The following is a 17824-nucleotide window of genomic DNA, read 5'->3' on the forward strand; positions in this document are numbered from 1 at the left end:
TCCATTGCCCCAGCCTGGATCGATCGCTCAGCTCTCCCAACAGCGGTGCTCTCGCCGCAGCCTCCCCCCCACCTGCCAACAAGCCCGCAGCTGATAGGCTCCGGCCGAAGAAGCTCGGCGCTGATTGGCGGTTGGCGCTCCGTCCCTCAGGCAGCGGACGGGCCATGTCGGCGGCGGCCGCGGCCCGGGACGGGCTCGGGGAGGGCGCGGGCGGCGCCGCGGGAGGCGGCGATGGCGGCGGGGGAGGGATCCTGAACCGCTTCGTGCAGCTGCCGGGCAGGCCGCGGGCGGCGGGTGAGTGGCGGCCGGCGCCGGGAATGACCCCGAGCCCAAGGCCCAGAAGGCGTTCGGGAGCGGGGCAGCCCCCACCCTGAGGGGTCTGAGAGCGCAGCATCCCCATCTCAGGGGACCGCGACCGGGACAGCCCCGTTTGTAAGGTCCTGAGGGGGTCGGGGTCGGGGCATCCCGTCTCTGGGGGTCAGGGACCGGGACACCGCCGTGCCCAAGGTCCTGAGGGGTCCTGGACCGAGCACCCCCATCCCAGAGCATGAGGGGCTGGGACAGACCCATTCTTCAAGCAGTCTGTGATCAGAATTACCCATTCCCACGATGCTCGGGAGCGGGGCACCCCCATTCCTGGGGGTCCTTAATGTGGTACCCCCAACCCCGGAGAGATCTGCTGACCCCAGCCACACGGTCCCGCTGTCCCAGGCTGGGACGCGCGTGTCCCCAAGACCATGAGGAGACAGGGACACCAAGGGGACAACTGTCCCTGCCTCTGGGACATTCCCAGAGGCAGCTGGGGTGCCCCAGCAGACCGGGTATAATGGGGTCACCCTGTCCCCCAAAGCCGGGAATGGTGTGGGGGGAGCTGGGCTGTTCCCATCCCAATGATCCGGGGGTATGGAGCCTGGAATCAGGGGTGGGGGGCAGTTATCCTTTTATAAATGGATTTGGGGTCACCCCTTCCTACAACCCAGTGTAGGGTTCCCCATCCCAGCGTTCCCCAGCTGCTGGGAGGTGCCTGGATGCCCCCAGGGGTGTGGGGAGAGGGGTACCCCACAGGGATCAGCCCCGTTTCAGCCACCTTGGATAAGCCTGGGGTGACCCCTGGGATCCCCCCACTCTACAATCCCCGTCTGTATGGGTTTTTGGGACATCTACCCCACTGTATTGGGGTTTTTGGGACATCCCCACAATCCTGGGAGGGGACATCCTGCCTGGGCTGTGACATCAGCTTAGTCCTGGTCCCTGGGAAAAGTGGGAAATTTTCCCTGGGACAATTCCACCTCTCTCCTGCAAGGCTGGATGCTGAAGGGTTATTCCATCATTCCTGGATCTCTGTCACCCCAAACCCCCCAAACATTCCAGGGGGAGGCTGAGGTTACCCCGGGATCACGGGATTGGGAAGCTCTGCAGCACTGGGAGGGCTGTGGGACACTCCTGGCCCTGTGACACTCCCAGCTGCCATGGAATATCCCATTTTCCCTTACCCCTCCTCCTGACCTGGAGCTGCACATCCCAGGGCCAGGAACCCTTTGCTGCCACTCACATGTGGAGCAAGAAGCCCCTCAGGGGTGGCAGCAGCAGCAGCAGCAGCTGGGAATGGCCTTTCCATCCACGTTCCCATCCCTGAAACCTGCCCTATCTTTTCCCTACAAATCCATTTCCCTCATTCCACGCTCTGGCTCAGCCTTCCAGGCTCTTCCAGCAGCACTGGGAATTTGCTGAGTGGCTCCACACCTTCTATTTTTGGGCAAATGCTCAGCCCCATCTCCCTCCTTGCCTGGAAATGCCTTTTTTGGCACCACAGGCCCCGCTGCTCTCCCCTTGCTGGGTTGGGAGCGTTGGGAATTGCACCCTCCTGATCCTGCACGGATCCTGTCCCTCCCTGCAGCTCCCCAGCTCACCTGGCCACCCAAAGCAGCCTAAACCCACCCCAGAAAAACCCTGGATTTTTGGAGTTTGCCACCTGTGAGGTCCTATTTATAGAGCTCCAGCAGCAGCCCTTACATAACCACTGAGAGAGGAATTTTCCCCCTCATTCCATTTCCTCCAACCTGATTTGTTCCTGGGCTCCAAGTTCTCTTCCAGGGTTCCCAGGTTTGTTTGCTTACATGGAACCTCCCTGGGGTTCCCCAGGCCCTAAAGAATGGATATGAAGAGGATGGAGGGTCTCCCTTGCCATGGGCAGGACAAGGAGCAGTGGGACAGGGTGTGCTGGGAAGCTTCATCCCAATGGAAAAATGACATTTTCCAGTGACAGCCAGCATTGTCTGGGACCAGCATTCCCTGGGATGTGCTGGAGTCCCTGCAGGGTTTCAGGATGTGGCTGCTCAAGGTGCCCAACAGCCTCGTGCCAGGTCCTTTTCCCACAGGACTTTGGGCCAGGTGATCTTCCCAGCTCTGTGGTTTTCATTCTCCAGAATTCCTCTTATTTTCCTTTATGCTCCAACCCAAGGATCGCTCAGTTTTAGTGGTGTAAAATCCTTTCAAATGGGATTGGCCCAAAGATTTTGGAAACAAAGCCTGGGAGAGCCAGACCTGTTCACAGAATCCCTTGGCTGGGAGAGACCCTCAAGAGTCCAGCCCAGCCCAACCCCTCAGGCAGCCCCTGGCAGCCAGTGCCACATCCAGGCTGTCAAACACACCCAGGGCTGGGGACTGCACCACCTCCCCGGGCAGCCATTGCAGAACTTTATCCCCCTTGCTGGAAAAGCTTTTTCCTGCTCTCCAGCCTGGATTTCCCTTGGCACAGCTCGAGGCTGTGTGCTCTGGCTGTGTCAGTGCTGCTGGAGAAAGAGCCCAAGGGCAGCTGAGCACAGGCACCTTTCAGGAGCTGCAGAGAGCGATGGGGGCAGCCCTGAGTCTCCTTTGCTGCAGGCTGAGCGCCCCCAGCTCCCTCAGGGGCTCCTCTCAGGCTTTGTGTTCCCAGCCCCTCTGGACATTGATCCAAACCCAGGATGATAATTCTGGAAACACAGCTTGGAGCTCTCAGCAATACCAGGAAATCTCTTGGCTGACCTGCAGGTTGTGTTTGGCATCCTTGGCTGGATCCTCTGGCTTCTCCCACTTTCCCTCAGCCCCTCAGAGCCGTTGTTCAGGGACCCAGCTACAGCTGGGAATGTTTCCCAATTCCAAATTTCCTCTTGGGAATGTTTCCTCTTGGGAATGTTTCCTCTTGGGAATTTCCCAGGCGTGGGCAGCCTGCCCAGGAAGGGGAGGGTGGGATCTGAACATAGCTGGATGAACAAAGAGGTTTTAAACCTCACTCTCAGCAGTGCATTCCCAATCCTGCTTATCCAAACATTCCTGAGGGACTCCAATTCCACGAGTTCCAAACTTACTTTGTCCAGCTGTTGTGGAAAAGATGGAACTTTGAAGATGGGAGTCAAAGTCAATACTGACTTGTCTTGTTCTGGTTCAGCCCTTGTCCTAAATGGCCTTCAGGATTCCTGCAGGGATCAGAAATGGAAAGGGAGAGATTGAATCCTGCTGTTGTGGATGTTGAAAATCCAGGCAGGAGGAAAAATAATCACAAAACCACCTTTAGAAAGCTTTAAAAAGCAGAGAAAAGGACGTGTGCACAGGCCTGGATATTCACCATGGATGTGGGATGTGCAAAAGAGGAGGATCCAAAGCCATGGTGGATTTGTTGGGTTTACACCCTGTAGTTATCCTGTTTGTATTTCCAAAAATAGGGCTGGAAGTAGAAATTCTGCTGCTGGTGGTGCTGATACTGAGGTGGTGTAACACACACCTGGGGGATGGCCTTGCACTGGCATTTGTGGGGTTAAATCATGGATTGCTTGGGACAGACACCCTGAGAACAGCACAGGCTCTTCACTGCTGCTGTTCCTGTTATCCTGACAGCAAGGACTTTGAGGTTCTCAAAGCGCTGCAGATAACCCTGGAGTGGATACTGGGATTAAATCAGCTTGGGAAAAAAGGGAACTGATAAAGGAGTGTACAATTATGGGATGCTTTGGGTGGGAAGGGAACTCAAAGCCCATCCAGTGTCACATGGCAGGGACACCTCCCACTGTCCCAGGTGGCTCCAGCCTGGCCTTGGGCACTGCCAGGGATCCAGGGGCAGCCCCAGCTTCCCTGGGAACCTTGTTCAGTGCCCCATCATTCTCAAAGCAGAAGTTTTTCCTCATATCCAGCTGGAACTTCCTGTGTTTCAGTTTGTGCCCATTGTCCCTTCTCCTGTCACTGAGCAGTCTGGCCCCATTCCCTGCACACCCCCCCCAAGATAGAAATGGATTTGTTTAGGGTTTCTGACAGTCATAAGGAAAAGGATGGTTTCAGGAGGCTCTCAACAACCTCATATCCATGGAATGATGGAATCTTTGCAGTTGGAAAAGGTCTCTCAGACCACTGAGTCCATCCATTCCCAGCCCTGCCATGGCCACCACTGCCCACGTCCCCAAGTGCCACATCCACAGGGCTTTGAAACCCCTCCAGGAACGGGGGCTCCACCCCTGCCCTGGGCAGCTGTGCCAGTGCCTGGCCAGCCTTTCCAGGAAGGAATTGTCCCAAAATCCCCCCTGAGCTGCCCTGGCCCAGCCTGAGGCCGTTCCCTCTGCTCCTGTCCCTGTTCCCTGGAGCACAGCCCGACCCCCCCTGTGTCCCCTCCTGGCAGGGACTTGTGCAGAGCCACCAGGGCCCCCTGAGCCTCCTTTGCTCCAGTGTCACATCTGGAAACACCTTCTTGTCTCAGCCCTGTCCTAATGACAGCTCCTGCAGGAGAGGAGTTCAGTTAGGAACAGCTTGGGATTGTCAGTGCAGCAGCTCCCTCAGAACTCCTGGGTGAGTCAGGGGAATGGAGCAGGACAGTGCCCAGCCAGCCCCTTTCTGTTGGATGGCTCAGCCCTTAATTAGGATTTCCCTTAATTCTGTCCCTGTGGTGATGCTTCAGCCTGGAATCACTGAATCCATTGGGTTGGAAAAGCCCTCCCAGCCCATGGAATCCACCCTGTGCCCCGTGCCCACCTTGTGCCCAGCCCAGAGCCCTGAGTGCCACCTGCAGGAGTTCCTCAGACACCTCCAGGGATGGGCACTCCAAAGCTCCCTGGGCAGCCTGAGCCCCTTTCCACGGGGAAATTGCTGCTGATTGCAGCCTGAGGCTGCCCTGGCACAACCTCTCACGCTGAGGGGCATTTTCAGGCCAGGCTGCCCCAGGACCCACCTTCAGCACGTACAGAGGCCGCTGCTCGTAGCTCTGCCCCATCTGGACCTTGCTGACCAGGCTGGGATGCTCCTCCACCAGGACATCCATCCACTCATAGATCTGCAAGGAGGAGCTGCTGGCTCAGGAGGCTCAGCCTGGTGCTCACCTTTTGCTTTTGAGGCTGTCCAGCACCAGATGCAACAAGCAGAGCTTCCCTGGGGAAGAGCTGCTGCTTCCCTGGAGACCTGGGACTCCCCTGGAGAGGACCTCGTGCTTCCCTGGAGAACATGAGGTGCCTGGGGCTCTGTGTGAGCAGGGAAAGGCACCTCAAATCCAAGCTGTGACTAATTCCCACCTTGTCCCCAGCCCAGAGCCCTGAGTGCCACATCCTTGGACACCTCCAGGTGGGGATGGGGATTCCAAACCTCCCTGAGCAGCCCCTTCCAATGTTTAACAACCCTTTCCATGAGGAAATTCCTCCTGACATCCACTCTGAGCCTCCCCTGGCACAGCTTGAGGCTGTTTCCTCTCATCCTGTTGTAAAATTCCATTCTGATGCTGGAACTTATTCCCTGAAAATGTTACTGTTCCCATTTTTGCCCTCAGCACTAAGGAAAAAGAACCTCCTTGTAAATGCACCTTCCCATCCTTCCTTCCTGCTTCCCTCTGGAATCTTAAACTGGGAAAGTGTGTGCTTCCCAGATCATATCCATCCATCCATCCATCCACCCATCATCCATCCATCATCCATCCATCATCCATCATCCATCCATCATCCATCCATCATCCATCCATCATCCATCCATCATCCACCCATCCATCATCCATCCATCCATCATCCATCCATCCATCCATCCATCATCCATCCATCCATCATCCATCCATCCATCCATCATCCATCCATCCATCCTCCATCCATCCATCATCCATCCATCCATCCATCCATCCATCCATCCATCCATCCATCCATCATCCATCCATCATCCATCCATCCATCCACCCATCCATCATCCATCCATCATCCATCCATCCATCATCCATCCATCCATCATCCATCCATCATCCACCCATCCATCATCCATCCATCATCCATCCATCCATCCATCATCCATCCACCCATCCATCATCCATCCATCATCCATCCACCCATCATCCATCCATCCATCCATCATCCATCCATCCATCATCCATCCATCATCCATCCACCCATCATCCATCCATCCATCCATCATCCATCCATCCATCCATCCATCCATCCATCATCCATCCATCCATCCATCCACGTTAAAGCCATTTTCCACCACTTTACAACCTCTTCCCCCCAGACCTGGCAGATCCTGCTGCTTTCCATGTCCAGCATCAAGGAATTCCCAGCAGGACCTGCAGAATTCCAGCTTTTCATACAGTGGGGCCTTGCTTCCCTGAGCTTTGGGTGTTTTGGGGTTCAGCTCTGGGAAAAGGGGCTTTGCCCATGACAAAACTCAGCAAATCCTGGGATTTTCCCACCTAAAAGTTACCCCTGTGGAATGGGCAGCAAAACCTGCTGCAAACCTCTCCTGCATGTCAGCAGGAGCTGGGAATCATCCAGGGAGCCCCAATGACATGGAAATGCAGCTCTTTATGGGAGCCATGGAGTTTGGCTGCTGAAGGAACCTTCGCCCTTGAGCAGGGTTAGTTCTGTGCCAGGGCGCTCCAAGCCTGGCCTTGGACCCTTCCAGGGATGTGGGATCCCTTCCTGTTGAAAATTGGGATTTCTGGCAGGGTCAGCTGCCTGCCCTGTGTGATTTTGGGAGGTGGATGGCAGTGAAGGCCTCCTGGGTGGTGTGGTTTAATTTCTTTTCTTAGAATTACTCCTCTTACCTTTAGTTTATTTGCTTTATATAAAACTCAGCCTTATTCTTCTCTTTTCCCTCTGGAAAATTCTCATGGCAAGTGTTAGAACTAGAGGGAAATGAAATCTCTATTTAATACAATATCTGAACTCCTAATTCCTTACCAGCTCTTAAACTGGGATGTGGAATATCCCCCTCTTCTGTGCCCAAATATTCATGTCCCCACTACAGATTTTTCCCTTAATTCCTTAACTTTCTTCCCCTCTTTTCAGCCAGTGCTTGTTAGTTTTCTAAGTGGGAATTGCTGTGAGACACAATTATTCCTGGAAACACCCCAAATCTGTCAAAACCTTGTCTGAACCCTGGAGAGCAGCTTAATTTTGGACCAGAGCTGAACATGATTAAGCAAAGCTGCTTCTGCTCACCTCAAGTTCATTATTTGGTCTGGACAAATCATTTTTTTTTCACTTTTTCTGTAGGAAAAATGCTTCATAACCCTTTTTTTTTTTTTTTTTTGCAGTGTTTGATTCACTGCTGGGAATTATAACAGAAGAAAACATTCTGGGTCCTCATTAGATGCTATCCTGGCTCCTTTTCTCTCCTAAAATCCATAAAACAGTCTGTGGGAGCAGGTGGGAGGTGAAGGTCACTGATTTGTTTGGGTTTGCTTTGGTCAATTGTCAGCCAAGACCTTGATTTCTGTTACCTCTGAATATTCCTGGTTTGTTTTTCCTTGGCTGAATCCATCTTTTTATCTGTTCCAGTGGAGAGCTGAGCTGGCATTGTCCTCCCTGCTTTTATTTCCATTGAGTTTTTAGGGGTGGGCAGGCAGAGGATTCCTTTTGGGCAGGGCTGCATCTGCCTGCAGGATCTCAGCTGGATTCCCTGCTCCTCCCAGTGCAAATGCCTTAACTCAGGAGCAGATTTCCCTGCTCTGTCAGACCTGTTCAGTGACAGAAGTCACTACATTTTCTGTCACTAAACAGAACTAAACTCAACTGAAGTGTTCTGTTTAGTGACGGGAAATTTAGTGACCGAGACAAAGTCTTGAGATCCAAGGAGCAAAGAGGGAAGTCACTGGGAGGTGTCCTGGAGGAGGAAAAGCAAATCCTTAATTCTTTTCTCTATTGGGCAGTTTTAAATACAGACATTTGCAATTGTTTCTAAGTGAAATTTGCCAGACAGAAGGAAAGAAGAGGGATTTCCTCCAACACCTCAGAAGGGCTGTAGTGCCCACAACTGCCACGTGGTCCAGGGATGGGCTGGTGACACACAGAGTGTCCCTTTTCCAGCTTGTCCTTCCAAAGCCATTTCCTCGTGCTGCAGAGGCCCTTCCCAGTGGATTCCCTGTGGAATCCAGCCCAGAATTTGTTCATTAAATGCCTGGTGCAGCTGAATGAGAAAAGTTTGATTTAAGGAGGGCCTGGTAGTCAAAAACCTTCAAAAGCCAAAACTCGAAATGAAAATGAGGAAGTGATTTAAGGAGTGGTTTGTAGTCAAAACCTTCAGAACCCAAAGTTCTAAATGGAGATGGAAAAAGGGATTGAAGGAGCGGTGGATAGTCAAAGCCCTTAAAACGATTGGTAGTCAAAGCCCTTAAAACACAAAACTCTAAATAAAAATTAAAAAGTGATGTAAGGAGTCGGTCATAGTCAAAACCTTCAAAACCCAAAGCTCTAAATGAAGATGAAAAAAGTGATTTAAGGAGTGGTTGGTAGTCAAAAATCTTCAAAACCCAAAGTTCTAAATGAAAATAAAAAAGTGATTTAAGGAGTGGTTGATAGTCAAACCCTTCAGACACCAAACTCTAAATGCAAGTTCCTAGGGTTCCTTTCTATTACAATTACACCTTTTTAAGACTTTTCACAGAGTGGATGAACAAGGTGTCCTGTGCCCTGCAGGGCCTGGGGCACACCCTGAGCCCTTGTGGAGCTGTTGTTTCTCCTCCTCCTGCTGCTCCAGGGCACAGGTGCCCCCCGGCCAGGAGCGGCCATCGCTGCGTGGCCGACAGTTCCAACCTCTACGTCTTCGGGGGCTACAATCCCGACTACGATGAGTCTGGGGGCCCGGAGAACGAGGACTACCCCCTCTTCAGGGAGCTCTGGAGGTACAACTTTGCCACAGACACCTGGCACCAGATGGGCACCGAAGGCTACATGCCCAGGGAGCTGGCCTCCATGTCACGTACGTACGGAAATCCAACTCCTCCTGTGCCTGCTCCTGGAGCTATTTTAATCCTGCCTATTTTAATCCAGGCAAGAATTGGAAATCTGGATGCTGTTTTTCCAAGTAGGCCCCGAGGTTGGGTTGGGTTTGGGATTTTTCTTTCCATTTTTGCTTGGTCGAGGCAGAGGGAAAGAAAAAAATGGGAAAGCGAGAGGTGTTTTCCAGGTGTTTACCTTGATGTGCTTTCAGCAGGAAGGTGCCTCATGCAGACATCTCCAAGCATCCAAAAATAGCTGTCTTTGTTCACTTTTCAAAACAGACCTTTGGTTACCATGGTTTTAGTTGGGATCCTTTCTCCTTTAGAGCCTCTCAAAGCCATCAGTGCAGGGGGTGGATTGAAGGGAATTTGAACAGCACTGAGCTGTCTCCAGAGCAGGGAAACCTGGAATGGTTTGGGTTGGAAGGGAGCTTAAGGATCATCCAGTGATCCTTAAGGACACCTCTAGGACACCTTCCCTAGAGCAGGTTGCTCCAAGCCCAGTCCTGGAAAAATGATTTGGGAATGGTTTGGGTTGGAAGGGAGCTGAAAGATCATCCAGTCCCATCCCATGGGCATGGGCAACCTTGTCTAGAGCAGCTTGCTCCAAGGCCAGCCCAGCCTGGACAAATTATTTGGGTTAGAGGAGAGATTAAAGATCATCCAATCCCATGCTATGGGCAACCTTTCCTAGAGCAGGTTGGTCCAAGCCCAGTCCAGCCTGGAGAAATGATTTGGGAATGGTTTGGGTTGGAAGGGAGCTTCGAGATCGTCCAGTCCCATCCCATGGCATGGGCAGCCTTCTCTGGAGCAGCTTGCTCCAAGGCCAGCCCAGCCTGGATGAATCCTGTTCTGCTGCTCTCCCAGCCATGAGCACCCCTGTTTTCCCCTGTTTTCAGTTGTCTTACATGGCAACAACCTCCTGGTGTTTGGGGGCACCGGGATCCCCTTCGGAGAGAGCAACGGGAACGACGTCCACGTGTGCAACGTCAAGTACAAGAGATGGGCTCTGCTCAGCTGCCGCGGCAAGAAACCCAACCGCATCTACGGCCAGGTACGGGGCCCAGGGAGCCCTGAGGAGGGCTCTCAGCTCCTCAGTCCCCTCTGTGCCTCACCAGAGCTGCTCCCTCTGGGGAAAAGCGTGAGGGAAGGCAGGTGTCCTTCGTGAAGAAATGAAGCAGCCTTGGTTCGTGGGGATTTCAAAGGAAAGGAGGTTTTCTCCTCGTTACAAAGGGCAGAATTTGTTCATTAAATGCCTGGTGCAGCTGAATGAGAAAAGTTTGATTTAAGGAGGGCTTGGTAGTCAAAAACCTTCAAAAGCCAAAACTCGAAATGAAAATGAGGAAGTGATTTAAGGAGTGGTTTGTAGTCAAAACCTTCAGAACCCAAAGTTCTAAATGGAGATGGAAAAAGGGATTGAAGGAGTGGTTGGTAGTCAAAGCCCTTAAAACACAAAACTCTAAATAAAAATAAAAAAGTGATGTAAGGAGTGGGTCATAGTCAAAATCTTCAAAACCCAAAGCTCTAAATGAAAATAAAAAAGTGATTTAAGAAGTGGGTCATAGTCAAAATCTTCAAAACCCAAAGTTCTAAATGAAGATGGAAAAAGTGATTTAAGAAGTAGTTGGTAGTCAAAGCCCTTAAGACACAAAACTCTAAATGCAAGTTCCTAGGGTTCCTTTCTATTACAATTACACCTTTTTAAGACTTTTCATAGAGTGGATGAACAAGGTGGACAAGGAAATGAATTCACACTCACCACAGGACTGGCCCTTTTTGCTGGTGCACATCTGCTTTGGAGGAGCAGGAATTCCCTCTCCTCCAGCCCCAGGTGTCCCAAGCCCTTTCTGGTTTCTCTGCCAGGCCATGGCCATCATCAATGGGTGTCTCTACGTGTTTGGAGGAACGACTGGCTACATTTACAGCACTGATCTCCACAAGCTGGACCTCAACACCCGCGAATGGATCCAGCTGAAGCCAAACAATATGTCCTGTGACATGCCAGAGGAGAGGTGAGCGCCTGGGCAGCCTCAGGGAGCTTTTTTGGGGAGGCAGGGAATGGGAAGCTTTGGGATACCTTGCTCTGGTTGCCATTTCCAACCCTCCTTTGCCTGGAACTTGCTGTGGCACTGGGAGGAAGGATTTTGGTCTCTCTCATCCATGGTTTGGTGTCCAACTGAGAACAGGGAATTGGGAATGGAAGAATCCCAGAACGGTTTGGGTTCATAGGAATCTTAAAATAAATCCAATTCCATCCCCCTGCCATGGGCAGGGACACTTTTCACTATCCCAGGTTGCTCCAAGCCCTGTCCAGCCTGGCCTTGGACACTTCCCTTAGAAGGGGTGGAATATTGATGAATCCTGATATTCACTAATCCTTCCACTTAATCATTTAATAATTACTCTGCATCAGAAAATGCCTTTCAGACCTCTGGGCTGCTGCTTGGAGGGCTCAGGAAAACTCCCACATCTCCTGCATGCTCCCAGCCTGAGGGGCTGATGCAGCAGAGCCAGGCTTGGGATTTCTGCTCAAATCCCTGGAGTTTGATGGTGATTTCCAGGAGGGTTTTTGTTGTTGCTAATTGTGCTGCTCTGCACCTTCAGGTACAGACATGAAATTGCTCATGACGGTCAAAGGATTTATATCCTGGGAGGTGGGACTTCCTGGACAGCTTATTCCTTGGATAAGGTGAGGCATTTGGAACCCTGGACAGCAGATTTTCCATACATACCAGCACAGCCTCTTCATCTGGCTGTGCCTGGAGAGCCTGGTAAAAAAAAAAAAATTAAAAAAATAATTGGGGGCAGATTGTTCTCCTATTTCTGTAAAACCTGGATTTGCCACAGAATGTCTTAGTGATGAATCTGTGGTCACTTTAAATAGTGCTCTGCTTCCAAAAAAGTGGAGTCTGCAGCACTTCATATGACATTTCATCTCTCCATTGTCCCATTTTTCTCCCTGTGTGCAGCAGGAGAAAGGTATTTCTAAATCCTTCTGAGAGCTCGAGGGTGTGGATTTTAATTGGTCCAGCTCTTTTCAAAAGCAATATTCTTTTCTTTTTTTCAGCTGTAGGGCTGAAATAGCAAAGCTGGGATGGAGCTTGAAAGGTGATTTTAGACCTGCTTAGTCACTGGCTGGGATCAGCTATTTTTGGGTTTGCCACTTAATGGAAAAAAGGGATTTATTTCTGGTGGGTCAGAGCCTGTGGCTGCATCACCCTGGAAGATCTCATGGCTCCTGTTCTTCCCCCCAGATCCACGCCTACAACCTGGAAACCAACACCTGGGAGGAGATCACCACGAAGCCTCACGAGAAAGTCGGTGAGCCTGGCATTTCCTTTCTTTCCCTGTGAGCCAGAGTGGCCACGGTGCTTGAGGGTGCAGTTTTCTTGTTCAACATGTGGATTTATGCTGGATTTGAGATCCTGCTTGTGCTGCAGCACTGAGGATGGACCCATCCAGGGGAGTTTGGCAGTCTGGCTCCCCTCTCTCCCTGCCTGTGAAAGGTGGCAGTGCCTGGATCTGCTCCCAGAGGATCCAGATCATCCCTGCTCCCTTTGAGGCTTTCCCTGGAGTCTCACAGCTGCTTTTCACCAAGCCAGATTTGAGACTCTGGGGAACAAAATTCCAGCATTTTTCTTCCTTCCCCAGAGAGGAATTAGGACTCAAACCTGAAACAGCTGCTTAAAATTGCACCTTTTATACCTGGGATAGCAGGAAAGTAAAACCTCTTAACAATGAAACTCCATTATTAAACGTTGAGACAAAATCACCACTTGCACAAGCACTTTAAAGCAATTATTGCTGATACATATTTTCAAAATGATTCTCCCCAGGTTTCCCAGCAGCCAGAAGATGCCACAGCTGTGTGCAGATTAAAAATGGTAAGATTTACCTCTGGAAAATTGGTGTATCTTGTACAACCAAACAGGGGAGGCTTGGAGAGAACTGCAGGGACCACGTGGCTTTTCTGGAAGAGGATTTTTTCCTCACTAACAGGCTTGAAGCTGCCCACTTAGCACCATTCCTTCTTCTGCACTGAAAAGCCAGTTACAATCTTGGTCCCTCTTTTCCAAACCCTTCAGGTCAGTGGCTGAATGCTCTCTGTTGAAGGGTGGAGGGAAAAGCTGGATTGTATTTCCTAGGAGTGTTGATTGTGCCAATAAAAGTAAGGCAGGAGCTGGGAGATGCTTCCAGCCCACCAGGATTTGGCCACCCCTGATCTGAGAACTTGGGCAAAGCTGGGAGCAAACAGGGCTGGGAGCTGGGGCTGCTCCCTGTGGGTTCAAAATCCCTGGAATCTGATCAAGCCCAGGTGTCTGGGCTATGAGGAGAGGGAATGCTCCCCTGCCTGCAGTGGCATTCAGCCCTCAGGCTGCCATGGGGGGCTGGGGTCATGGGCAGGCTGGGAAGGGGGACATGAGGCAGAAATCCATCCTGACCCCAGTGTGGGCAGCAGGGGAGGGGGGATTCTGCCCTTCTCAGGTGAGACCCACCTGCAGAGCTGCCCCAGCCCTGGGGACACAGCAGCAGCACCTGGAGCTGCTGGAGAGGGCCCAGAGGAACCCATGGAGCAAATCCAGGGCTGGAGCCCCTCAGTTCCCAGGGAGCCAGGCTGGGAGAGCTGGGGGTGCTCCCCTGGAGAGGAGAAGGATCCAGGGAGAGCTTCCAGCACATTCCAGGGGCTCCAGGAGAGCTGCAGAGGGACTGGGGCCAAGGCCTGCAGGGACAGCACCCAGGGAATGGCTCCCAGTGCCAGAGGGCAGCCAGGGATGGGATCTTGGCAATGAGGAATTCCTGGCTGGGCTGGGATTGCCAGAGCAGCTGGGGCTGCCCCTGCATCCCTGCAGTGCCCCAGGCCAGGCTGGACACTGGGGCTGGAGCAGCCTGGGACACTGGGAGGTGGCCCTGCCCATCAGGCTGGAACTTGATGGGCTTTGAGGTCCCTTCCACCCAAGTCAGTCTGGGAATCTTCAGGTGGCCTCTGCTTTGTGGTGGGCCTGATTTGGGAGGTCCTGGGAGTCTTTGTTGAGCTGAAACAGTTTCTGATCCCAGAGCTGTGTGGGGAGGGGATCCCTGAGCTCTCTCCCAGCGTGTCCCTGGTTCCTGGCAGGGCTGCTCTGGCAGCTCCCCACATCCCCTCTCTTGCAGATGTGTTCGTGTGCGGGGGCTACAACGGAGAGGTGATTCTGGGAGACGTTTGGAAGCTCAATCTCCAAACTTTCCAGTGGGTCAAGCTCCCAGCTGCCATGCCAGAGCCTGTGTACTTCCACTGTGCTGCTGTCACCCCAGTAAGTGACTCCTTTTGTTCCTCCAAGCACTCTTACCTTGCTGTGGGCTGCAGATAGAGCTGATATTCCCAAGGAAGTGACCTCCACTGCATGCAGCAGCTTTTGGGAGGCTCTTCTTCCTGCTGCTCTTTGAAGAGTGGAGCCACACTGTGCATTTTGCTTTCTGAAAGAAATGAGGCAGAATTCGAGCTTTTAAAGTCAGTGTGGGAACAGCAGTTCCTGCTTGTAAAAGGAAGATAAAAAAGCACAAATACTCCCTGAGTAAAGTGATTTTATCCTACTGAGAACAGCCTGAGGTGAAGGATTGGATGAGGCTGTTTCCAACCCTTTGGAAGCCACTAAGGAATGTTGGTATTGCCAGAGCTTTTGGCCTTAAGTAGAAGACTGGAGACCTGGAATTCATAATTACCAGGCAGCAAGAAGTGCCTTGGGCTGTGCCTTCACCTCCCTCAGCTCCTCAGGGCAGAGATCACATTCCTTGGTGTCACTGCATTTGGGGAATGTTATAAAAGCAGCTTTTCCTGGGAAGTCTGATAAAGGTGTTTCCCAGGCAGCTCAGTGACTGCCTGGACAGCTGGAATGCCCTTTCTTTGCCAGCCTGTGGAAAAAAAAAAAACAACTCACTCAGCAGCTGAGTTTTGCCCATCTCTCTGTGTTCCTGTCATCCCTGGAGCAGGGTTGTGCTGAGCCAAGGGAATGCAGGATGTCTGTGTGAGGTGGGTGGAGTTTAAAAATACATTCTTTTTAGCTGGAACATGAGTATGGCTCTGTACTACTGCATGAACAGTTTGCCACACTCCTAAAATGGATTTCTTGGGATAGAAATCACCTCAGCCTCAGAGCAAAGCACTCAGGGTGGTGGATAAGTGGTTTAGGATGAGACAGGGCCCCTCCAGCAGCGATTCCTCCCTTGACTCACAGGATCCCAGAGCGAGTGGCAGAGGCAGGGACAGCCCTGCTGAAGGCTGGGAGGTGGGAGTAAAGCCCTTTCCTGCTTTTCCTGCCTCTGTAACTCCCGTCCCCCTTTCCCACCCAGGCTGGCTGCATGTACATCCACGGAGGGGTGGTCAACATCCACGAAAACAAACGGACTGGCTCCCTGTTCAAAATGTGGCTGGTGGTGCCCAGCCTGCTGGAACTGTGCTGGGAGAAGCTCCTGGAATGTTTCCCTCACCTAGCAACTCTCTCCAGATCCCAGCTTTTGCACCTTGGACTGACGCAGGGACTCGTTGAGCGACTAAAATGAGCAATCTCCCACTTCTGTCCAAGACTCACCACGTTGAAGAATTCCCCCTCCCACCCCCTATTTATGGATTCCACGGATGGTCTTGCTAAGAACATGGAGGAACCTGCTCAAGGCCTTACTCAGCAAATACATCAATGCCTTTCCAGACATGGTTACTTTTAGTCATTGGAAAAAAGAGAAAGTCCCCTTTTTATTTATGGAGCTCTTAAGTTACACCATTAATCCAAAAGTATTTTCTGAGACTAAGCAGCCAACCAGCAACCTGTCATCAGCACACGCTTGCAATTAATTGGGGAGCTTAATGAGTTACTGAATGTCCGAGCCCGTGCTCAACGTGGCGCCTTCGCCGTGGCGCTGCCACCATGGCACCCAGCGAGGGACACGATGCAGAACGAGCACCAGGCCGCTCTTTGGCCGTGGCTGCCCCCTCCCTGGCAGCCAGCTGAGCCCCTGTCCAAAGCCAGCCCGTTCCCCCAGCCCTGCATGTTCCCTGGGCCTGCTCCCACCCCGAGCCTCTGCAGACGGCTGGAACGTCGCCCGGGCCGCGAGCCCAGCTGGGCCTGCGGCTCCCCCGGTGCAGTGTCTGTGTCCTCCCCTTTTCACATCGAAAGGTTTGCTTGGAAGACTGGGAAAAGGTTGCCACTTAAGGGACTACTGTGTAGTTTACTGGGGGTGGGGAGGGAAAAGGTTTTCCTGAGGCTTTTTGAACCTTTTTGGCTCGTTTTGCACCCACAACGAGCTCCAGCAAGAACTTACCCTGTAGATTTCAGAGCTCTTTGAACCTGCTCAGCCAAGCCATGGTTCTCAGCATCTCCCAGCTTTTGGTTTTCCTTCCTCCCACACATGCCAAAAATTGGCCTTTTTCTTCTTGTTTCACGTTGCCCTGAGGGTGGGAGATGTGATTTAAAGCTGGTTTGGGGAGTGGCTTTGTGGATCGCTCAGCCCAGGAAATACAGCATCCAAAAAAGGGAGAGGGAGCAACTGTCCCTCCTTCTGGGGACAGGGATTGTCCCTGCACAGGAAGGGGTGCCTCTGGTCCTCTTGTGCTCTCTACACTGCATTTGTTTAAGTGGCCACTGAACTCTGAACAGCTCCAGGCATGAGGTTTGTGCAAAATCCTTTTCAGTTGGAGCCCATTTTTAAGTGCCTTTTGTTTTTAAAATCAGCTTTTCCCAATGCTTTCCTCTTCATCAAAGGCAGAGGTTACACTCTGAGGTTTTAGTTTCTTTTTAAGAAATGGCATTTATGTTTAAATAAACCATAGCATTGTCTTCATGTTGTTAATCCAAAGGTGCTGCCTGCGGGAGTCACTGCCCTCCACGAAGGGAACTCACCCCTTGTCCCAAAATTAAGCTTCCCCTGGTCTTGAGAACAGATTTTCCTCTTCCTCCAGCTTCAGTTGCTGCTTTTTTTTTCCCCCAAGGCTCAGAAAACAAAGTCTGGACCTCACAGCTGAGGCTTTCTCAGGTGCTTGGACCACAGGAACTGGTGGGAGCTGCTTGGAGCTCTGCTGTCTCCATCCCCTGCATTGCACCCTCACAGGAGCTGTGCATCTCAACCCCTTCCCAGCCTCCCTGGCTGCTGAATCCAGACCCTGCTGGCAGCTGTGGGTGGGGAGGGTTCCCTGCTCTGCTCCCCTGGCTTGCAGTGACCTGCAGGACCATTTCTCCAGCTCCTTCTTCCATCCCAAACTGAGGCTGAATACCCACACTTCCATCTTTGCCTTGTGGGACCTTTGTCCTGGAGCAGCCTGGCCATCCCTGTGCTGGTTTTTCTCTCAGCTGCTTTCAAGAGCATCTGCCCTCATCCCCAGGGTGATCCTGGAGCCATCCAAGATCTCTGAGCAAGCACATTCCTTAGGTTGTCCTTCCTCTGGAAACCTCTGGAGCTTTCTCTGAGGTTGTCACAAAGCCTCTGTCGATGATGTTGGAGCAGTCTTGGGACTCTGGAGAGGTCTCAGCTGGCTGGAAGCTGGTCCCAGTTTTCAAGGGATGACTGTGGAAACCACAGGGCTGTCAGTCTCACTTCAGTGCCTGGTAAAACCCTGGAAAAGATGATTCTGGAAAATACTGAAAAACC

General features: G+C 52.1%; 1 protein-coding gene across 1 annotated transcript; it reads left to right on the forward strand.

Moving 5' to 3' along the window:
• The first annotated feature begins 164 nt into the window (after nt 1-164).
• LOC118698145 (kelch domain-containing protein 10) lies at nt 165-17020 on the forward strand. Its single transcript, XM_036401240.2, has 9 exons — nt 165-294; nt 8968-9189; nt 10108-10262; nt 11072-11220; nt 11813-11897; nt 12463-12529; nt 13045-13092; nt 14360-14499; nt 15536-17020. The coding sequence occupies exons 1-9, from the start codon at nt 165-167 to the stop codon at nt 15743-15745; spliced, it is 1206 nt and encodes a 401-aa protein (XP_036257133.1). The 3' UTR covers nt 15746-17020.
• The last annotated feature ends 804 nt before the right edge of the window (nt 17021-17824 follow it).

Source organism: Molothrus ater, chromosome 5 (genome assembly GCF_012460135.2).
Source record: "Molothrus ater isolate BHLD 08-10-18 breed brown headed cowbird chromosome 5, BPBGC_Mater_1.1, whole genome shotgun sequence".
NCBI classification, from domain to species: Eukaryota; Metazoa; Chordata; class Aves; order Passeriformes; family Icteridae; genus Molothrus; species Molothrus ater.